The sequence below is a fragment of the Cydia strobilella genome, chromosome 26, assembly GCF_947568885.1.
Source record: "Cydia strobilella chromosome 26, ilCydStro3.1, whole genome shotgun sequence".
Taxonomy (NCBI): domain Eukaryota; kingdom Metazoa; phylum Arthropoda; class Insecta; order Lepidoptera; family Tortricidae; genus Cydia; species Cydia strobilella.
Genome location: NC_086066.1, coordinates 4233390 through 4257921, shown reverse-complemented (window position 1 = coordinate 4257921; position 24532 = coordinate 4233390). Strand labels below are relative to the sequence as shown.

At 38.0% G+C, this 24532-nt stretch overlaps 1 protein-coding gene across 9 annotated transcripts in view; it reads right to left on the bottom strand.

The window, feature by feature from the left end:
- The window catches only part of LOC134753319 (signal transducer and activator of transcription 5B), a 47922-nt gene extending 24751 nt beyond the window's left edge, over window positions 1-23171 (bottom strand). Inside the window, exons 1-14 of one of the 9 annotated variants that reach the window (XM_063689173.1) lie at window positions 23125-23171; window positions 21387-21460; window positions 19461-19518; window positions 14546-14622; window positions 13434-13583; window positions 9570-9687; window positions 7642-7762; window positions 6941-7050; window positions 5671-5777; window positions 4632-4746; window positions 3835-3924; window positions 2921-3003; window positions 2033-2102; window positions 833-987 (exon numbers count right to left, since the gene is read on the bottom strand). In XM_063689173.1, coding sequence (XP_063545243.1) covers window positions 833-987; window positions 2033-2102; window positions 2921-3003; window positions 3835-3924; window positions 4632-4746; window positions 5671-5777; window positions 6941-7050; window positions 7642-7762; window positions 9570-9687; window positions 13434-13583; window positions 14546-14622; window positions 19461-19511 — 1247 coding nt within the window. In that variant the 5' untranslated portion in view covers window positions 19512-19518; window positions 21387-21460; window positions 23125-23171. The other 8 variants (XM_063689176.1, XM_063689178.1, XM_063689170.1 and 5 more) reach the window with 8 other exon arrangements.
- Between the last annotated feature and the right edge of the window lie 1361 nt (window positions 23172-24532).

The following is a 24532-nucleotide window of genomic DNA, read 5'->3' as shown; positions in this document are numbered from 1 at the left end:
GAAATTACGGAGTCTGCGGAGTGATGCAGTTGCAGCAAACATTTTCCTGCTAACCTCATTCACCTGAGGTACCCAAGAGAGACTCTGGTCCATCATGACACCGAGATTCTTTACCTGGAGAGAGTAGGGAATCTGAATACCGTCAAACACAATGGCAGGTAGAGAACCTAAATCAATCCGGGCAGTGAGCTTTGAGCTACCTATGACTATAACCTGAGTTTTAGTAGGGTTAACCTTGAGACCGTAACGTTTACTCCAATTTAAAATACTCTCCAAGTCAGTGTTCACGGCGCAGATAGTCAATAGATAGATAGTAATTTAATTACATGAAAAATTAATTACATGCAATTCCATTTCCTATGTAATTTCGAAATGCAATTACATCAATTAGAAATTAAATTACATAATTACTGAATGTTAACTTTTTTTCTACATAAAACTGTTTTTTATTTATGTATTATTTCCGCTTGTACAAAAACTTGCAAAAATAATCCTTTATGTTTTTTAATACAAAAAGTCAAATATTGTAAGGTTAGTCAAATTTAAAGCTCATCCATAATTTTAATATAATTTTGGGAATAAAGATAATCGAAAACTTGTATTCAATAAAAGTAATTTGTAATTGAGTAAAGTAATTAATTTCTAATTTCAATTTCAAAATTTCATTAAAAATTTAATTAACCATTACATTTTGCAATTGCAATTGTAAATTGAAGGCGCAATTACTTTTTACATGTGACTACATACTAATTGTAATTGCAATTTTTAATTAGTAATTAAATTACTTTTTGCCCAACACTGCTGTCTGTAAGTGCGTCTGTCTGTGACTCACCGGAAGCTAACACTGAGCTGACGGCTGGTGGGCTGGTACTCCATGCAGCCGCTGTTGTTGAGGATCTCGCCGCACTCCACGGGCTGCTTGCCGCGACCGGCTGGAGACTCGCTCTTTAGCAGCAGCTGGGCTTGTTGCTCCGAGATTATCACCACCTGGGCAACACAACATTATTAACATAAGCCATCTTTGTAAGACTAGGCGTCTTTGACCAGCTCTAAAGGGCAAGCAGTGCGCGCTTGCACCTCCTAAACGAACTCCTTACGGATTTACGTTGTAGCGAGAGATACTGGTGCTGCCATCTATGAACAAGTTTGGGAACAAATCAAATTATTTTATTAAATATTTTGATTTGTGTTTTTTAAGTAGTCACACTACTATATATAAATTAAAAACTGTAATGTTTAATAAAATAATTACATTTGTTCCCAAACTTGTTCATTATTAATTTAAGCTTTGCAACACCAGTTACTATTTTACTGATTATTTCTCATTTAAGTGTTTTGAATGATTCACCGTTAGTTTCACTAGACTTATATTGACCTTTTGTTTGTTTGTCACCCGTGAACAAGATGCATGTAACTGCGTCGAAATCAACTTACTTTACTCTTTGGTCGAAATATCGGGAGCTCATAGACAAAACAAAAGGTAATCACGGTCTATATCCCGGTCAATATAAGTATATTTCTCATTCCTTTATTTATTTCAGCCATCTCAGGGAAGTATATAAAAATATGTTTACTTAGCTTAAGAAACTAGGAGGCGTATTAGTCAGATCTAAAATCATTTTCCTAAAAATATTTTTAGGACTAGACTTGCCTTTTTCAGTCTTAAAAACGAAATATAACATAACGAAAGAAATAGTCTCGAAAGATAAGCAGCACTACATTGATACTAATATTATAAATGCGAAAGTGTGTCTGTCTGTTACCTCTTCACGCTTAAAACGCTGAACCGATTTAGTGGAAATTTGGTATAAAGGTAGTTTGAGTCCCGGGGAAGGACACTGGGTAGTTTTTATCCCAGAAATCATCCTTTAAGGGGGTAAAAAGGGGGTTGGAAGTTTGTATGGGAAATCAATAAAAAGCAGATTGGATAAAAAATAAGCTACCCAAATTACTAACTCCGCGCAGACGAAGTCGCCGGCAAAAGCTAGTAATCAATAATCAAAACTCAATGAAAGAACGCAAATGTACTCACGGTGACTCTGGGAGGTGTCATGTGCACGTTGAGTTGACCTCCGACAAGCAGCCGGACTGTAGCCGTAAAACTGAAAACAAAATTTACTTTTTCACCTCAGCAGCTCGAACAAGCCTATTTTCGTCGCTCCCTGGAGTGAGGAGTCACACTTTCCTCACTCCAGGGAGTGAAACAAAGTAGCTTTTTAATTTAGTGAAGGCCATGGACTGCCACTTCATGCTTCTATTACAATTTTTTTTTTTATTCTGTGTAATTCGAAATACATTTTAACCTTTAATATGTTCTCACTACTGAGGTGAAAAATTATATGTGCAACACGAGAGAAAAGTTATTTTACATCTCGTGTTTTTGAGTCCCTCGCTACGCTCAAGATTCTAACTTAGAATCACTCGCTTCGCTTATGATTTAATTATAGAATCTTTCGCTTTCTCTGGCTCAAAATAAACACTCGCAAGAAAAACCAACTTTCTTGTTGCACAAATAATTATTGTGTTAGTTTGTTGTTTTGTTTGTTTGTGTATTTATTTGTGTTTGTTGTTTGTGTTTTTGTTTTGTTTTGGTAAACGAGTTTCTGGAAAAAGATCATTGATCCTAACACTACAATGAAACCCTGTAAATAAAAATAATATGATATGCAATTTAATATTATGTAACTTTATAATATAATGTTTATCTTATTTTTGAACATTTTGTATTTTTGTTTGACATGTAAATGAGATGTACATTTATCAATAAATCATCTGAAATCTGACTTTCAATACATTGACACTTTTTCTATCTTTTCTTTTCTCGAAAGTTTACGACATTGGTGAAACAAATGCCCACAACATTTAACTTATATTAAATTTGTAAATAACAAAATACGTATGACACATTGATAGTCCTTACCGTGTGTTGGTCTTCATAACCTGCGGCGGCTGTTTCTCGATCACGAAGGTCGAAGTCACGAGAGTGGACAGAAGGCTGGTCACCTGTCAATAAACCATTATAGAATAGAATAGAATAGAATAGAATAGAAATAATTTATTCGTTAGCACACACAAATAGAAAATTAATTAATGTTTTTTTTTTTTATATTTGTTATCAATAAATGCCTATTATAAACAGTTAGAAAGCGATTTTTTATTATTATTGGGCATTAACCTCAATTACGTGAATTTAATAATACTTATTATGAAAATTAAATAAGTGCGATAATTACAAAAGTAACTTTAAAATGTTTAAATGATGCTTAGAGTTCATCCATTAATTACGTCACACGAATTTCGAGGTTTTTTAACCCCTCCCCTCTCGTTGTCAGACTTGGTCACATTTGGCAAACCCCTCCCCCCCCTGGTATGACGTCACATTTTTTCAATGAAATCGGCAAATCGAATCAAGTAATATTAATTTTATAATCAAAATATTTTTGACAAAAGAAATATTAGTAGTTTTATAACCCAAAGCTGATTAGGAAAGAAAATTAAACGATTAAAAACGATTATTGTCCCATAAACTTGTTACTGTACTGTGAATAAAACAATTTAAATAAGTTAAAATGACGTCACAAAGTTTGTGACGTCCCCCATGTCACAACATCACATTTTCTTGCACAGCGTAGTACTATTAGTTATTCCGTGGCACAGCGCTGATTTTCAGTCCGCCCCCTAACTGAACCACATTGATATGTGCGCGGGATATTATTTTTACAGATATATATATGCAGGTTAAATTTAAAATACTATGTTTTATGAATAAAAGCTTGAATCTTGAAATTCCATTGTATGCGCGAATTCATTTCGGTTAAGTGACATTATGTTTACCTGTTTGCCCATATCCTCAAGCATCTCCTCGAGGTGCGGCTGACGCAGCTGTATGATGGTCTTGCTGTTGATGCGCGTTGCGTTGTTCACCTGCGTGACGCGTGACACCATACAATTTAATCAGATATTTTCTGGTAATACTTCATTTTCGTGAGAGTCGCAGTTCTGATCTAGCCTAACATATTAGTTAATTTTCATGGATGTCGCAGCATTAGGTCAAATGAGGACAAAATATTTATGGCAAATTATTTTGGATCAAAAATTTAACATTCACATTTTGTCTAATAAAATTGGGAATATTGATTATTATGTGAAGAATGTTTAGGGCTAATGAGTCTTATGACTATGTAATAAATAATAATTATAGTTCGATGACTATGATTAACGGCCTCGTAATTTATTCGATAAAGCTTAAGGTCCCCGCCTTAAAGCTTAAGGTCCTAGATTTCTATCCTAGTAAGTGTTTATCGCGAATATTTGATTGGATGGATAGTATTTATCCATCTGTTTATAACATGTATCGTCTTGTACGGTCAGACTAGATCGATTTGTGTAAGTTTGTCCCTTTTTTAGGGTTCCGTACCCAAAGGGTAAAAACGGAACCCTATTACTAAGACTCCTCTGTCCGTCTGTCTGTCACCAAGCTGTATCTCATCAACCGTGATACCTAGACAGTTGAAATTTTCACAGATGATGTATTTCTGTTGCCGCTATAACAACAAATACTAAAAAGTACGGAAGCCTCGGTGAGCGAGTCCGTCTCGCACTTGTCCGGTTTTTTTTTAATTAAAATATACCTGCTGGCGGGTGGTCCAGATTAGGTCAGCCAGCATCTCACACCACTCCTGGATTGAGTTCAGGTTGGATTGCATGGGGTGTCCATTGCCGCTCAACTGCTGCTCACGTTTCCATCTGCAGAAATAAGATTATGCTGTGTTCGGTACTTTTATATATGAACGCACAAATACTACGTATTTTTCTTTTCTTAGTTTTTAAATCGGTTAATAATCGAAAAACTAGCATAGTCCAAAACGGGAAAAGCCTAAAACGGAACGCTTTTCTAAAAGCGCGCAACACTGAAACTCGAGTGTTGCGTGTATGGCAACTTTTTTTTTTTATAACCTGTAGTGTCCCACTGCTGGGCAAAGGTCTCTCCCTTTGATTTCCATGACTCCCGTTGTTGAGCTGTTTCCGGCCAGTTATTAGTGAAGGTGTCTAAGTCGTCCCGCCATCTCCGCCTGGGCCTGCCACGTCCGCGCTTCTTTTGCGGCATCCACTCGGTGGCTATACTAGCCCACCTATCCGGATGCATGCGGCAGACGTGACCTGCCCAGTCCCACTTCAGCCCAGCGGTCTTCTCCCCCACGTCAGCTATGCCTGTTCTGGAGCGCAGTGTAGTGTTTCGGATGCGATCCATCCTTGTGACACCTAGAATGCTGCGCTCCATTGCTCTCTGGCAAACCTTCAATTTGGACTTCTGACTCTCGGTGAACAACTATGGCAACTATGAAAACGAATTATATCGCGTATATTGAATTTATAATACTATACTACTACTACTACTATTTGTATATTTTCATAGTTTTATTTGTAGAGTAGCCATGTTATAATAATTCTATGGCAACTTTTTATTTGCGTCATTATTACCCGGTTATTCTTACAACAGGACAACTTTTTTGAACACTGGCAATCTCCTGCTCCTATTTAGTCGCGTTATTTACAAATTTACCCGATGATTATACACATAAACCGGGAATTCCTCCCTCGCGACATAGTCCTAGCCGCACCTCGGCCATCTAAGTCCATATAATATTGATAAGTTATAATAATATCAACCTGATAAGTTCGTCATCCAGCACAATGCTCTGCAGCTGACGTAGAGTAGCGATGTTCTCCTTTATATGATCCACCAGCTCCATCTGGGCTTGCTTGATTTGAGCCACCTGCAGATAGAGAAACATACTTTATACAATATTTCAGAGATATCACTACATAGTATAAAACAAAATCGCTTTCCGCTGTCTGTCTGTCCCTATGTATGCTTTGACCTTTGAAACTACGCAACGGATCTTGATGCGGTGTTCACCTATCAATAGAGTGATCCTTGAGAAAGGTTTTAGTGTATAATTTGTGTAACCCGTGCGAAGCCGGGGTGGGTCGCTAGTAACATAATAAAATATTACCATACTTGAGGAGAGTCTTTTCAAAAGGGCTTATTTCTCCATGAACACCATACAAAAATAAGCCCTTTTGAAAAGACACTCCTCACTTCACACAATCAGACATGAGATTGGCCAGTCTAAATAAAATATATTAGAGCTTAATCTTTTGTATACAGCTGTCAAATATTGGCTGTTCATAACATACATGTAAAGTCAACACCGACATTGGCAAATTCACCCTGTGCAAAATTGCAGGGAGTGTATTTTTTTCCTCTGGCTTTTAGAGGAAAAAAAATACACATAATTTTGACATGCTTACGTGCAATGTAGGTTAGGATACACTGATCGGCGCTAAAGCATACCAAAGGTAACCGAATTTAAGCTACTGTTACACATGCTGATTACTAGCACGAACGCATGCCACTATTAAGCAATTGCTATGTGTGTCTAAACATTGCTGATAATGAGCATGCTACCTGCAGCGCGGGTGGAACGCGTGCTTTTGAGCGCGTGTGACCAGGTTTGCTTATTGAGCATGCTAGTTTCGGTCCCAGCAGGTGCGCGTGCACGATTTCGCGCTAAAAATGTCCGCTGGGGCGATGAAAAAACGTTGACATTTGTGACTTTATATCGGAATAATGAATGCCTACGGAATCCTCGCATATCACAATACAATAACAATATTGCAAGAAATAATGCACAGCAGAGAGCACGCTATCAACTGGCATGTATATTGGAGTGTTTGCTTTGAGCATGCTTATTCAGGAGCGTACTTAAAACTAGCATGCTTATTGCTAGCAAATGTAAACAGTTCATAAGAATGCTCATATTAAGCATATTGATAACATGCTATTCTAGAGCATGTGTAACAGTAGCTTTAAACTGTCGTGTCGTGAGTCATACTCACACTTGGCCGGTTTTATAGTTAATTTAAAATGAGTTACCAAAGCATTAAGTTTCCTCTCCATCTCCTCGATCTGGCTTCGGAGGCAGGCCTCCAGCTCGCGCCGCTCATTGGTCAGTTGCCCAGAAGACTGCAAGTACTGGATGTGGCCTGAAATATACCATAAGTAAGTTACTTGGAAATACTTGGATTCTTTGTGTCCCTTTCACTTTATTATAAGTTATTTTTTTGTCCGATTTTCATTTTAATACAAGCTTTTACGCCGACTTTACATTTAAAGAGTAATTGTCATCATTAGGCATCGAGGTTACACTTACAGAAAGTATGTCAAATTTCAGCTCAATCTCACTTCTTCAAAGACCGAGCCGCCTCGCGAGGAAACTACCGCGCGAACGCGTGAGCTTTCTTGCTCGAGGCATCGTGTCCGCGCTGGCATTTGCCTCGACCGAGGCAGGTCTACACAGAACGAGCTGCTTCCTGAGGCATTTTCCGCGAGACGGTTTGGAGGTCCCGACTAATGTACTAATCTTTGTTCTTAAGAGACTCGTGGTACTAAGAGAAAACGCTTCTCCATCTGAGCCGCCTCGCGAGGAAATTGCTGCGCAAACGCGTCAGCTTCCTGGCCCGAGGCATCGTGTACGCGCTGGCATTTGCCTCGACCGAGGCAGGTCTACACAGAACGAGCTGCTTCCCGAGGCATTTTCCGCGAGACGGTTTGGAGGTCCCGACTAATGTACTAACCTTTGTTCTTGAGACACTCGTGGTACTGAAGCGAGAACGATTCGTTATGGGCCTGCAGTGAGCGTATTTCTTCGCTGACCATCGTCACCTTTTGACGGACGGTCTGCAGGTCTGTCAGCAGCTGTGTGACAAAAAAGTAAATACAATTATTATTATTTAATCGTAAGGTATATACATTGAGGGCAATCAGAGTGTAGCTTTGAGGTTGCCAAGCCAAGCAACCAAGTCAGGTGTCACGGTGCTCAGATCCTCAGCAGGCCCAGGGTATGAGTGGAGTGGGCAGCGTTTAAAAATGTGTTCTGTGGTCTGCTCTTCCTCTCCGCATTCGCAAAGTGGGGAAGCCGTCCATCCCCATTTGTGTGTGGCAGTAGATACAATACCTAATACCTAGAAGAACACATGACGAGAATATTTAAAGTATAGTTGGTCAAGCAAATCTTGTCAGTAGAAAAAGGCGGCAAATTAAAAAAATGTAGGCGCGAAGGGTTATCGTCCCATAGAAAATTAGAATTTCGTGCCTTTTTCTACTTTACTATTTGCTTGACCAACTATAATAATTTATTGAACAAAGCTATCATAATCATAATCATTTATTTGCACATAAATAGGGTTTTACATAGATATTATAAAAGTTACATTGGTCTAGCCTTTTTAGCTGTTTTTGGCAGCATGCAAATGGGTCCTTATAATACATTAAATTTGTATTACATAAGACTACCTTAACCCTTAAATGCATGATTTTTTCTTTTTGCCTGAAATTAATATATGTCTTACATAATTGTTTACTGATTCTAGGAAAAATAAAAAAATAAATTAAAACATCGATTTTCACTGCTTAACCAGTATTAGAATTTACATAGGGTAAATAATAATTTATGTAAATTTATACAATTATTGGTAAAAGATATAAAAAATCTTACTACCATTAGAAATTTATACTATTCGTAATATACCTATAATAAAGATTTTAAATATAAATAATTACAAACCCCGAAAAAACCGCCTAAATTACATATTAAAAATCATTAAATTTTCCCAATTTTCCGCCATTTCGTGTTAAAAGAAATGTAATTTTTTTAAACTTGAATACTGCGCAAATTTCAATAAAACGAAGGAAAGTGTATTAATTTACGATCAAAATAATTATACAGGACCAAATAGAGTTTACCTAATTATGCATAAAATTATATGTTTTTTGTTGTGTACATACATACATCACTATGCATTTAAGGGTTAAATTAACTTAATTAATTACTAACTACATTAACTTAAATTAAACTAGAATAGGATGCACAATAAGTTAACTTTACAATTCAATACAAATCACAATACAGTCCCAGCAATTGATAATAAAATAACTAAGTTCATATGTAATGTCCAGGTAATAAATATTTATAATACAAATTTGACTAATATTAATTTTAAACATTATCATGCGCAATAAATTCATTAATAGAGTAGAATTATTTTGTCAGTAGCCATTTAAAAAGCGCTGTTTTAAATTCATAAGGAGTGATAGCCTCATTAAGCCTCTTTCCCCACCACAAAACAGAAAATGAAAGTAATGGCAGAGTATTTTAAAATATGCATTTTACGAAAAAGTGTCAAAAAATTAGGTACAACAAAAAGTAGAATGGCCGGTACAACAGTTCTAACCTGTGTCACTGATATCTCTTGGAAAATGGGTCAGAATTAATTACTACCGTAAAACAGGGTACATTTGGGGTTACTTTGATCTGTTTCTGTAACTAGTTAGATTACTATATACTGATGTTCACCTACTGTAAAAAATCTCGCATAAAAATATATTATGGCTTAAAAACTATCATTTCAAAGTCGCCCCTGCATTTGAAAGCCACCCCGTTTTACCGTACATAAAAACGTTGTCCCACCACCAGTTACTACACAAAGATAATTATAACACGCACCTCGCTGTATTTCCTCTCAGTGTGTGGTTGGGCCACATATTGGGTAGCGCTCTGAATAACCTCCATCTCCAGTGCCAGGCAACGCCGGATGTAAGCGTATAGCTCGTGAGGAGCGTGGCTGCACAAACAAACATATTATTTTGATCCATTAATTCACATGAAATAATACAGAATTTATATGTATATACAATGCATGCAAGTACACAACTACACACCAGGGACCGGCCCGCTATCCCTTATCGGGGTTTTATAAGGGTATTGCATAAGGCTTAACTCACCATACCCTTTGCCAGACGAAACCCTTTGTTTTGGTTTTAAAAACCCTTATAAAGCTACCACATTTGAGTAATCGGTAGCCCAAATACCCTTACAAAACCTTTATCATCCGCTCACCAACACCTTGCATATTGCTTATAAGGGTTAGCCTTATAAAGGGCTTCCCTTTTAGCATATAAGCGTGCTAATTAAAGTCGTCTACCTTGTTTATAAAGCACACATTACTTCGAATCCGAGCGATCGTCGGCGGCGATGGCGGCGTTCTTTGACTAGGCACGTATTTTCTTTCCTTTTCATACACTACCGTAGGTATATACTAATCCTGTCTCTTTCACTCAAAGGGAAACCTTTATAAAAAGCGCTTAAAGATAAGGGTAACCCTTATTAAGAGCTAGCCTTATTTTTGGTTAGCTTTTCGGTAAGGGTTAGTCAAAGGTAAGTGTATGAATGGGCTTGCAGTTCAAAAGGGAAAGTCTTTCAATGTGTTAGCCGTGTTTAAGTGTCGCCCATTGAAAGGGTTTTATCGCGGAAAGGGTTGTCCGGTCCCTGCTACACACACAACATGAGCATCATTATACCTAAGTTAAGATTAGTTAAGATTTATAAGAATTGAGCGTTGTACAGTCTCTTCATTTTTGTAAGGTCCTGGCAGAATATCAGCGATGTGGCTTGCCGCATCATCATGCTGAGCCAGCGCCTATTCTCTGCCACGACACATGGTTTTGTATTTTGTATTGTTTTCTTTTACTTATTTCAAGAATTGTAAACTAGTTTTTAAGTGTAATTCTAAGCTGCATGTTTTCTATGTACCATGTATGTTGTGGAAATGAATAAAGTTTTTATCTATCTATCTATTCAATAACAAATTACACTCGAATTGCCCCAATAGGGATGTTGACAATTTTTATAACTGTTTTCATTTTATAGATAGACACGTAATTATTGTAAAAAAAATTATTCATAATTTTTTAATAAAAAATCGACTAATTAGTTTAGTGTTTCAATTTCGCGCAAAAACGCTCCAAGTGTCACGTGATCTGGATGACGTAACGATGTGATAAACAAACTGCTGTCAGTGCCAGAGAACCACCAGGTTTGACAACTTGTCTGTGCGTGTTTCTCACACTGTGACGTCACGCACTCCGATTTGCGTTTGCAGTCATGTGATGTTAGGCATTATTTTAAATAACTTTAATGAATTAATACGCATATTTATACTTACAAAATATTATTTAAAGCATTCTAATATTCCCTGCTATGGTAAAAACATAACATTTTATATATTCGCGATTCATGTCAACATCCCTTGTCCAAGCCAGGGATGTTGCGAATATTCGCATCCGCATCCGCAACCGCGGAACTTCCGCATTATTTTTAACATCCGCATCCGCATAAAATCGATGCGGAGCTTAATGCTAAACAGGTAGGTGCAGGAACGTCTTAACGGCGGCGTAAGTGCTAGGTAATTTCGTCATTAGCCAATAGGAATCTCGTTTCGTTTTTGTGATTCGTCGATCGAGCACTTTAGCCTATGACGGACAGCGACAAGAAGTGCATAATTTGTTTTATTTGGACTTGAGTATACTAATGCGATTGTGGAGCACCTATATTCTTGTTCAAATAGTAAAAGTTACGTATTTTTTTTAATAATTATTATTAAAGTGTAATATTTGACGTTTTTTATGTGCCTAATCTCGATATCCGCATCCACGGATGTGAGCCTTTAAAATTCCGCATCCGCATCCGCGTCCGTCACAAAATCGGCATCCGCAACATCCCTGGTCCAAGCGGTACACACTTTAGTAGAAATTTGTCCCAAAAACCGGATGAATAGTTAGTAAAGTGAAGCGAACTGTCAATATTGACCGACCGAGCGAAGAGCGCGAGCGAAACGTCTGCATTTCAATTTGAGTTAAAATGCTTTTGTTTCAAATTCTTGTTAAATTTTGTGAGCGTTTAGGATAATTATTGAGTTTTGTCGATCCAGTATGCAATTTTTGGCGGAGCGATGAGGGGTTCGCGAAGGCTCACATAACCACTATTAGTATCTGGGTTATAAAAACACCGCTCAGATACTAGTTATGTAGTTATTCCACTGCCAGAAAACGAGAACTACAAAACTAATCTACTGGTGCGGGTCAAACATGTTTTTTATGAGATATGAAACAAAATTTAGGTAAAATTGATACATTGAAATGAAATGAAAATATTTATTTATCATAATGATATTTTTATTGATTTCGAGACCAAATCATAATGTAAATACATTTTTTGAACAAGTGTATCAAGTATTTTATATAGTTATAACATGTTCATATTAACATAAATTTATTAAACCGATATTTCGATATGTAACTGCGTCGAAATATCGGGAGCTCATAAATAATACAAAAGGTAATCACGGTCTATATCCCGGTCAATATAAGTCTAGTGAAATTAACCGTGAATCATTCAAAACTCTAATTATAATAACATAATAGATGAAAAGACCAACTATTATTTAAGCCTGTTAATACGAGTGGTTAATTGATGAACATTTACCAATATTAAGGTACCTTCAGTTCCTTTCTACACTAACTGCACAATACACTATTTTATGTTATATTTATATTCAAAATTATTATATTTATAATTCACACCAGTTTAAATCACTAGCACACTATACTCTTCACTGACAATTAAAAGACTGCAACAGGTCATCTCAATGTCCATCTTTTTATGACCAATTGTCGGTAAAACCCTGATGCGTCATATAAATGTGCTTAATATTGTGGATGATATACTTATCAGTGGGGAGAATGTAAACAACGTTGGGATATTGGTGATAACATGAGTAAAACGTGTTATATATGTAAACAATTGAGATACATTCTCAGCACGTAATTTGTATTTTATAGAGGCTGGGAAAGTCACAAGGGTAAGACCAATGCTTGATTTGTAAAAACAGGCCAAGAGCGTGTCGGAGCACGCATAATGGACGCTTCCGTACCTTCATAAAATGCAAAAAGAAATACAAGCAAAAACGTCTATCTTCGCGGCACTTACGTCGTTTTAATAAGAAGATAAATTAAAGTCATTAATGGCTATTTACTTCATTGGCGTGAATATTTATTAAGTTTTCTTTTCTCTTTTTTCGCACGCCCAGTTCAACAGCTACTCCAAACTAAGTAGCGGCCCAAATACACCTGCTGTTTAAATTTCATTAAAATATATCTAATAGTTTCCGAGTAAAATAACTGTGACATACGGACAGACAGACGGGTGGACGGACATAACGAAGCGATGGAATTTCCTCGCGCGGTGGCTCGCTTTGTGTGGAACCGCCTATTGAGCTTGAGTACACACCTGTACTGCGCGTGGAAGGCCAAGGCAGCCTCGAGCAGCTACATTTTGGTGTCGAACATGTCCGCACAACATCAACTCGACTGTCATCTTGATCTGCACCAGTTTCAAGAACATGTACACACCTGTACTGCGCGTGGAAGCCTCGGCAGCCTCGAACAGCTTCACCTTGGTGACGCACATGTCCGTACAGCATCAGCTCGGCTGTCATCTTGATCTGCACCAGTTTCAAGAATATGTACCCACCTGTACTGCGCGTGGAAGGCCTTGGCAGCCTCGAACAGCTTCATCTTCGTGACGAACATGTCAGGAGACAGCATCAGCTCGGCTGTCGTCTTGATCTCCTGCACTAGTTCCTCCACGAAGAAACGCTGCTGCTCTTCGGGTTCTGCCGTCCTGGTTACAAATTAGGGGTCTCAATAACAGAACCTCCTTGGGACTCTGACATATTATATATAGTTTTCGTCCGCGACTTCGTCGTAAAATTAGTATATCCATATACCACTTCCATATGCTTCCGATATGCTGCAACGAAGTGTTGGAACAATGTACCGCCACCAATCAGAAACTGCAAATTCGTTACCTCTTTTAAGTACAACCTTATCCGATATTTATCAGATAATTATCGCGATAATTATCAAAGACTATAATTATCTGGATAATTTCGAACCCTGTTATAAGCAGTAGGAGTTGAAAATAGAGTTCCGGTTAATCCGGTTATAAAATTAGCTAAAAATCGTTGAGTCGTTGCCTTTCCGTTTGCCGCGACATCTATTGTCGAGTAGCAGTAATGAGAGTTCCGCTACTTGACGCTAGATGTAGACTACGAAAATAATAGTATTTTTGGTAACAAAACCGATGTATGGAGCACTCTATGTCTTCTTAATTCTCTTTGGTTATATTTAATACACTTTTTCATTCGGTCTTGAAAATGGAGGTTTTGTATGCGTCAACCACCTCTTCTGTCCACTTTTGGCGACAAACGAGGCAACTATTCTTTTAAGTGCTCTGTAAGCGTATGACTGGCAGTAAGGTATCCAGCTACGTCTGCTTTTCGCGTTTTAATGTTTCTCTTAGACTGATGACTTGTCTCACGTGTTGTTGGAATGCGTCCGGAATTCGGACTTGAGAAAAATAATTTTTGGTAGTCTGGGCTCCATGCACAATGGAGGGATCAATTGTTAATTAGCAGATCCTATATCGGACAAAGCAATCAGTGTTTACCACTTTATAGACCTCTCCCTTGAGTAGTGAACTATGAAAGCATCCATGAGGCTGTCATGTTCACCTAGAGTGTCCAAAGCCTCAATAAAAACCAGATAAAAAAAATATTCTCTTGTCTATGCTCTTATACGTACCATATCTTGCTCTCGATCCACGGCGCCAAGCAGTGGCGGACCTCAATAGGAAAATGATCGCCATAGATAGCCCGTACCTGGAGAAAAATCACAACATTTGTGAGTCCAAAACGTTCCGGAAAACGATGGGTTTTTACACGACTGCCCAAAAAAGAGAGTGTGTTTTCATTACACGACTGCCCAAAAAAGAGAGTGTGTTTTCATTATACGACTGCCCAAAAAAGAGTGTGTTTTCATTAGACGACTTCCCTAAAAAAGAGTGTGTTTTCATTACACGACTGCCCAAAAAGAGTGTGTTTTCATTACGACTGCCCAAAAAAGAGTGTAATGTTTTCATTACACGACTGCCCAAAAAAGAGAGTGTAATGTTTTCAGCGTTCATGTTTGTATGTATATGTATGTGAGTTTCTTTATTCCAGAGGTTTTTAGACTTCAAGCTTTATCCATTTAACTATTTCACAGGAGTGCACAGGTAACCTTAACTCATATCAAAAAATGTTGACGTTTGTATAGTCAAGGACTTTTTTAGCACATTATCCCTCCTTTGAAGGGTGTCAGGTTCCGGGGGTTCCGCGGCCGGCTTCCTGAAACGGCGGGGTTGCGTAATGCATCGCAGCCTTAACGTGTTTTTATTTTTAAGTTATAATATGTAAGTCTTGACATGGTTTTGACCCTCTGTTTGTATTTGGATGTAAGTTACATTATAATAGTGTAAAAGCTTGACCACGCATTATTCAATCAATCAATCAGTTCTTATTTGTTAAACATAGGTAAAGCCTGACCAGGAATATATGATCACGCGCCATGTTGCGAAATTTCACTGGAACTAATTTTTTCATACTATACTGAACTGTCACCCTATACATGAGAATGAACAGCGCCCTCTAGACAATGATCATATATAACTGGTCAGGCTTTACATAGGTGTTACTATTAATTACTTAGTATCACTATGTCTTACCAGCATTAGGCTAACTATATTATACTACTATTAACTATAGCTTTTTGGCTGACTGCGTGGAATCGGTGGAGTCAGTAACAGCATCTAGAGTAAGTTTAACGCCTGGATAAAGTGTAATAGCAATCTTTCAATTATCAGGCAATGAGGGCTAACGCGTATGGATTCGCCGCTAGGGGCGCTAGTGTAGATGGTGGTCTTTTCCATAGTTCGAAATGTCAAATGTCACTTGTCACTTAAATGACTGACAGCTGTTCTTTAGTCTTTTGGACCACCATCAACAAAGGCGCCAACTGGTGAGCAAAAAAACGATAGCCCTCATTCATTAAATCTCTCAATTTTCACTCTACCCTCCCCCTTTTCACTCTCTTTATGGATAATTTCAGACGTAAAAACTATTACACAGACACAGACTTTCGCATTTATAATATTAGTATGGATAAATTATCAAGACCGTAGCTGTATTCGATACACGACTGGATAGAAAATAATTACGGAGTTACGTATTACATAATACATATAACCATACAAAAAAGTTTATATAAATTTTGCAACCTGACCGTGACCACCCATTAACCGGAACAGTGTTTCTCTTCAGCTCCCGTTCGTAAAGACAGTGAGTCCAAGGCCGGGGGTTATTGGAGACAAATATGTCAAATACCTGAATCGACAGGTGCTCGTCCCATACATGGATAATGACATACTAGTGGTCAAAGTCATGGCCGTATATGGTCATTGCTTCCGTTAATATCCTTCTGGATATCGCTATAGAAAGATCAGGTTTTCAGGGTACCGTACCTCGGAAAGAAAAAGGCCAGGGGTACGAATGACATTTGGATATAAATTGCATACAGAAAACGATTGAGGAAAAACCTTGTAAGACGCTACGGCTGTGGAATGAGCTCCCTGCCGAGGTTTTCCCGGGCTACAGTATGGGGTTTTTCAAAAAAGAAGTGTACAGGTTTTTAAAGGGTCGGCAAAGATTGATGCAATTCATTCACTCATTGTGTTCCATTCATGGCATGGATTGATTGTAGTTACCTACACCAGCATACAATGATATTCAGAATTAAACTAGTGTCCGACCGAACATTCAGTTTCGGCAGGTTGCGTCGTTTCGGCCACGCCGGGATACTTTCGGTAGTGTGCGGCCGAAATTTCGGTTTCAGTTTCGGCACAGATTATATAATAGTTCTTACGAACAGATACTTATCTCTCATAGAAAACGCAAATACCTACCGTTTTGATACCTACACAAAAATAAAACGCTCCCTTCAACGCGCCGCTCCCCGCACCGCGCGCGCCGACACTACGCTAGGGTTGCCAACGCTTCTTTCAGTTTCGGTAGGTTTCGGCATAAAAGTCATATTTCGGCCGAAGATTCGGTTTCGGCCGAAACAAGAGCAAAAACCTTAAGTTTATATTAGCGTTCTTTATCAACGATTGACATCTCGGCTAGGCCCTCAGAACCATTGAACTATTATTACTAACGTCAGCCCTATGGAACTCTCCGCGCGAGCTCGGATTTATATCTACGACTCGCTTCCCGACGGCGGTACTAAAGCTAGCCAGTTGGTTGCCACGCCGCACGCGCCACGTTCGTAAGAATAAGAACTATTATATAATCTGTGCTAACGTATAGAACCGGCACAGAGAACCAGTATTTTGCGCCACGACTTGCTCCTGTTTTGGCATCAAACCATAGAAGCGGAGCGTGAATCTCGCGACCTAAACGCGTAAGCGCCATGAATTTTACGGCGCTTACGACGTTTTGGTCGATGGTACAGGTTGTGATTGCGACAATTTGGTGTGTCGTCTCTATAGTAATAATAACTTAATGCCCAGAACAAAGGTTATCAGTTCTAAACTTACTTATATCATATGTTTATCTATGTATATGGGCACTACCGTCTACCGTACTCCCAGATAACGGGAACCATTGATAAAAAGTTAAACAAATAAGTCAAGCACTGTAATACTCCTCCAAAATAGATAAAGTAAACAAGTGTCTGAGCTGTGGCGGTAGCACGGTCGCATTTTTATAGCTTGTCACCATGCCTGTCACGTTCTAACAAGTATGTAAGTGCGAAAGTGATGGCCATAGTGACAGGCGATAAAAATGGAACCATGCTGCGCCCGCTGACCTGTTTAAGTACCATCGCCCACACTGTTAACTAACAGTTGGTAAACCTTATTACAAAAGGCATAAGTATAAAACTCCCGTGAGATTCAAACATATTAAATTATGTTAAACCGGGTCACTCACGTATTATTAAGTCTAATAGCTCGACGTGTTTCGGTCCAATTTACGAGGACCTCCTCCTACGACGACACGGACGGAGACGGTCCTCGTAAATTGGACCGAAACATGTCGAGCTATTCGACTTAATAATCATTTAGTCATTTATTCAATATTGCATTGTCATGTACATAATAAGGTGTTACATTTTATATAGCCAGTTCATGACACCCTGTAAGGGCACACAATAATAATATGCACATAATAATATGGAGTGACCTGGTTTAAAAAAATTTAAAAGGCATAATGTCCACCGATGGACAGTCTTTTCGAGCGAAGGCGCCATTTCTATGGCTTATACTCGTGTAGAAGGCGACACCTTGTGATATTTAACAAATTTAACACATATCAGTGAAAGGATGAAAGTCAAATGGCGTTCTAAAAGTTTTAATCATGTGGCGAAAGATGGCAGTAAATTTACTGTGGGTGGCTACAAAATTTACTTTGACAATACGCCGTGACAGGCGATAAAAAGGCGACCGTGCTACCGCTGCTGATAAATAAAATCGATGTTCGCGGTAGCGGGCAGTCGCGGCGGCCCTGTGATGGTACTGATGGTAAAATTAGTAAGGAAGCGCCCGATGTGTGCTGACCGTGACTCCTCTTATAGGCTTTATCTATTAAACTACTAGCTTTAGCCTGCGACTTCGTCTGCGTGGACTTACTAACAGCAGCTAAAGTAAATATAGCGCCTGGAAAAATTCTCAAGGTAAATTCAATTTGAGCATATTATGCACACAAATTAGCAGGCACTTCATTAATTATCTCAATTCCACCCCGCTTTTTACTTTCTTAAGGGATGATTTTCGGGATAAAAACTATCCTATGTCCTTCTCAGGGACTCACCTATCTCTATGCCAAATTTCATCTAAATCGATTCAGCGGTTTAAGCGTGAAGAGGGAACACACAGACAGACAGACAGACAGACTTTCGCATTTATAATATTAGTATTTAACAGATAGAGTACGCAGTTCAGATATCCGCCGTCGCACAAAGATAATAGATGCAGCGGAAATGGCTTGCAGATTAAAATGGCGATGGGCTGGGCACACGGCTCGCACTAATGACGGACGATGGAGCGAGAAAATCCTGCACTGGTACCCGCGCGGCGCCACGCGGCACGCGTACCGCCCGCGGCGACGCTGGCGAGACGACATCGTCGCCGAGGCGGGCATCACCTGGACTCGAGTAGCCGCCGACAGGAACGAGTGGCACAGGAGGGAGGAGGCCTATGTCCAAAAATGGACAGCCCAATAGAAATAAGGAAATAATTATAATAAATAAATACTTAGTTAAAATTATCACATCCCATATGTAAATTACCTAATAAATTCTACGAATGAACGCTGTACTAATACTAAACTTAATTATTGATACGTTAATAGTTAATGATGTGTTAAGTTTATGATATGATTTTAATGTAATTAATATATTTATGCATGAATGTAATCTTATTATGTTAGAATCTATTGGAAATAAAAGGCTTAATTATTTAATTAATATTAGTATGGATTCGCAAACCAAACTGACGACCAGGATCGTAAAACTTCTCATTCACACTTGCATAATTGCATAAACGAGTGAAAGAAATAGTAATATGATCTCGGTTGCCAGCCATGTGGGATGCGCTAAAGATTTTTCGAATAATGGTACTGACCTTCTGCAAGCTCTCCTGGGGTAGCTGCTGAGCCCTCGCCCACAGCGACATCTTGGACCTGACACAGAACATACAATAATCAACCTTCTAGCTTTAATAATAAGACTTATATTAGAGAAATGTTAAACACAGATCTAGATATAGTTTGGAAATTAGCTTAGTTAAGATTATGAATTTATGACTTATTTAATCTCAATTGAAATTATCATTTTGTATTCATAGAATTAATGACAATTTAAAGCCTGAACAGAAATATATGATAATTGTCAAGAGGGCGCTGTTATTCTCATGTATAGGGTGACAGTTCAGTATAGTATGAAAATTCCGCAACATGGCGCATGATCGTATATTACTGGTCAGGCTTTAAGTATTATGGATAAGGTAAGTTAACATGTTCAGACCAACAACTTAAATTAATTTGTAGATATATTGCTTGACCCAACATTTTTTTTTTTTTTTTTTAATCTGGTTTTTATGGAGGCTTTGGACACTCTAGGTGAACATGTCAGCCTCATGGGTGCTATCATAGTTCCCTACTCAAGGGAGAGGTCAATAAAGTGGTAAACACTGATTGCTTTGTCCGATATAGGTTCTGCCAACCAACAATTGATCTGTCCATTGTGCATGGAGCCCAGACTACCAAAAATTCTTTTTCTCAAGTCCGAATTCCGGACGCATTCCAACAACACGTGAGACAAGTCATCAGTCTTCTGACAGTTTGCACACAGTGGTGACGATTTAACACCCATCATGCACAGAAATTTGTTTGTAGGGATGTGTCCGGACCGGACTCGGAAAGCTGAGACTAACACTTTTCTAGAGAGGTTAGCAGAATCAAACCAGGGTATCCACAAGGGTCTATCTTGAATTGTTCTGTACCAGATTCCAACACCCCTTGATAAAGCTTGTTCTCCAAAATGGTATTCCCATTTCTGTAAACATCTTTTTTTAATTCTGGGAATTACTTCACTTGAATATGGTATAGAATCGAGTACAGAGCCATCCATTACAGCGGTTTTAGCAAGCTTATCTACTGCCTCGTTTCCTACTAACCCTACGTGGGAAGGAATCCACTGTATTTTAACAACTCTATCTTTACAAATAAACTCATGAATCAACTGTAGAGCTTCATATGCAACAGGCATGCCTCTTTGTCCATAAACACAACGATTAAGGTGTTGAAGTGCACTCTTTGAGTCAGATAGTATTACAACTGGAGCACTATTAGCTAGATTATTTGCATAACACAAGGCTTCTTTAATAGCTACAAGTTCAGCTCGCATAACGCACGCGTCATCATGCAGCTTCCACATGAGTGAAACATTGCACTGAGGATCAAACAGAGCTGCTCCAACACCTTGTACACACTTCGAACCATCAGTGTATATTTTATGAAATTGGACATACTGCTCAGTAAGCACTCTCAGTGTAGAATTTCTCAACGCCTCATTCTGTTGATGCCGCTTAGGGACATCAATATAATCAATGCTATCCATTATACATGACCTGGTGTCAACCGAGGACACCCACGTGTTCAAAGAGTACATATCCAATTTGTCACAGTGATGCACAGGTAAATCTTTCCATTCATCATAAATTTTTGCTAACAAAGGAAAATTTATAACAGAAAATTGGTAACGTTTAGTCAAAATGCTCTGTAACGCGGAAATAATGGGGCTGTTTGATCTTGATCTAATTCTTACATGTTATAGTTTTTTTTTTTATGTGATAGTCAGCAAACGAGCAGACGAGCCGCCTGATGGGAAGCAGTCATCATCGCCCATGGACGTAAGCAACATCACAGGAGCCACTTAAGCATTGCCGACCCTTGAGAACCCTAAATACCAGCTTCTTGAAGAATCCCATGTCGTAGCACAAAGGAAATACCTCAGTTAAGTGAGTTAAAGAAATAACATAAATGCTTACCAAATGTATCCCTCGATTAATACTGCAAAAGTGTTTGTTTCCCAAACTTCAGTCTTTAGTTAATACATGTAAACCTGTAACAAAAACACATAACTAAATTAGTATATCAGAACATTTTATTTTTGTATTTTTCATCCAATACAAAATATATGGGATCAGAGCTATTAGCTAGCAGCTAGCAGGGATAGAATTATGATATAATTTAATATAATATTTAATTTAAAAAAAATTTAAGAATTTACATAAAAATATTTGTTTAAGTACTAACATCTTAGTTTAGGTACTAACATAGTAATTTAAGTATATTTGCAACTAACGAAATATGGATTGTATTATCGTCCGAAATAAATGTTTTTTTTTTTTTTTTTTTTATTAATTCCTCAGAAGACTAATAATAAGTTTTTAATGAGACCTCATTCTCTCAAGTTATGATAAGACCACTCTAACTGCATTGTCAATCAAAAATTGTAAAGATTGTCCTGTTATGAATGGTCACAAATTTCTACAGTACATATAAAAAAAACCTCATAACGCTCAATGTTCATTACAAGATACAGTAAACTGCAGATATAACTGATCCCTGGCATAGAAACTTTTTGCAGGGGGGTCGGTTATCTCTGCAGATTCCTGTACCTACATATTAGTTGCAATCAAAAGGAACCAAGGTTCAAATTAAAAATAGGAAAACTGTGTATAGTGGGTCTTACAAGGATAAAGATTAACTTTAGTGCACCATATGCATACCATTGACAAAACATATGTGCCATTTTCAACCAAAAGGGTACTTATTGTTGGTTGTCAATAAGGCGCTATTTCCATATACCTTCAATTGACCATAGGGTCCACCTTACCGACCTTATCGACGAGCGACAATGTGGTACCTTTTGTCTGTCTGTCACATACGCTACAAGTTATTACGAGTTGTTTTCTAAATGAATGATGAATTTTAAATAAAGCAGTTGAATGTTCCTTCCTATTCATCAATTAGGAAAGTATGTATACTATGTATGCAAGTAATCATTGATGATTATGCTCTATTACATAATTTACAACAAGGAAAACAGCGTTTTAATACAAATACACGCAGCAGAAAAGCGTTAACATTTATTACAATAAAATTATGCAACAATTTTTTGTTATCATGCAGCCTTTGAAAAATGATTTTATTTTATTTTATTTGTACAAGTAGCCGCAGCTAATTAGCAGCAGAGGTGTTCTACCTTTCTCCCGTGATGGTAAATTATGTTAAACAACACCTTTAGAACAAAGAGCTTATTAAAACAACAAACCATTGGCAAAAAACAACACTCGTAACTACGCAACACTTAAATCACCTGAGATACGTTATCAAAAAGGGTTTCTACGAACTATTAGAGCTTTTCTTCGCGCACCTGTTGCTCCCGGGGCCAACTAATATCACGAACGAAATCCAGGGACGCAATATCCCTAGAATTTACCTGTATCGAGCGGCTTTACGTCCGCTACTGCTGATTCCAAGAATTTTGACGTTTACACACACTACAACACAAATTGCTCCTCGCTACACACACACTTACAAGAAATTAATTTTAGATCAAGACAACAACACGACCTTTTGATTTTATATGCGCTTTTCTCGCTATCCTATTAGATTTATCGAGGAATAAGCTACTGGGATAGCTAAGGGTTACGGTTAATTGTACTTTTTTACGGTCTAAGAAACTAATTCTTATGGCGTGGTGAATAAATTAATATTTACCGGCAAAGAACACGAGGCCGCACGAATCATTCTTCGAGTCACGTAAAGTACAATACATTAAAAAAATACATCGCGTCATTATTCGTTACTCACACAAACATAGAATGTCAAACATACATGCGACTACAAAATATTCAAAAATATACCTTTTGAGGTAAATTATAAGGTTAGTTATATTTTAACGAAACCTAAATAGTTTCATATTCAGTAGCGTAATTAGCAGGTAAATACTTGAATGTAATTATTTTAGGGCGACCAGAATACAAAAAACGATTATCGTAGGAAAAGTACTTAAATCTAAATATCAAATTCGACACTGCCTGCGTTTGTCCTTAATTGCACATACATTTTAAACGCAGCATAACAACGTGCAAGCCCGTTCTAATGTAGTTTATAGACGTTATAATATACTCAGCCTTACCTTGTTGTGTGAGACGTGACATAGACACAAACAATGTAAGTAACCTTAAAACGTGTTATATTAATGGAAAGGTTTACAAAACCATACAATTTAATGAATTACATGTTAAAGAGACGCACCATAGATCCTCTTTCGCCCTGTTTGCCATCATGATAACTTATGATTACGTTTCGAACACTTATTAACTGTTGTCGTAGAAAGAAACATAAGGTATAAACGCACAAAGCCTAACGTAGACTGCAATTAGGTATTTAAAAAATAAACGTTAGATATGCCTAATCCAAATAAACATGAACCATAAATCAACGTGCTGCTCGCTCAACGTGTTGTTCTCAAAGTTATGACGTTTAAACCCTTTAGATATCCGACACAGTCCATTTATAAAGATACGTCGGTTTTAACAATAAGACAATCATTTATAAAAGGCCTAATCCTAGCTCAACATAAAAACCTTCCTGACCACCCCACTTCACGCCGCAGACTTGACATTGTCTATACTATCCCCGCATCGAAGACTGCTTTTGCACGAAAGTTTCAAAAAAATCTAGCCCCTAAACTGTAGCTTAAGTTTATATGAGTGTAAAAGACTATTAGACAAGTTTCTGAATACCCTTAACTACGAAGACACAGAAAAATTATTAAAATAAATGGAAAAACACATACCTACCTATCCATACACATACACACACACACACACATATGTATGTATATGTATATATATATGCGCACACACACACACACACACACACACACACACACACACACACCCACACACACACACACACACCCACACCCACACACACACACACACACACACACACATACACACACACACACACACACACACACACACACACACACACACACACACACACACACACACAGTACATACATTATTTATACCTGGTGTGCATAGTGTTTTTTTTTTTTTTTAATTAAGCCCTTAATTGTTGTGGTGCTGCAACGTGCTGATGCCGGCATGCTAGA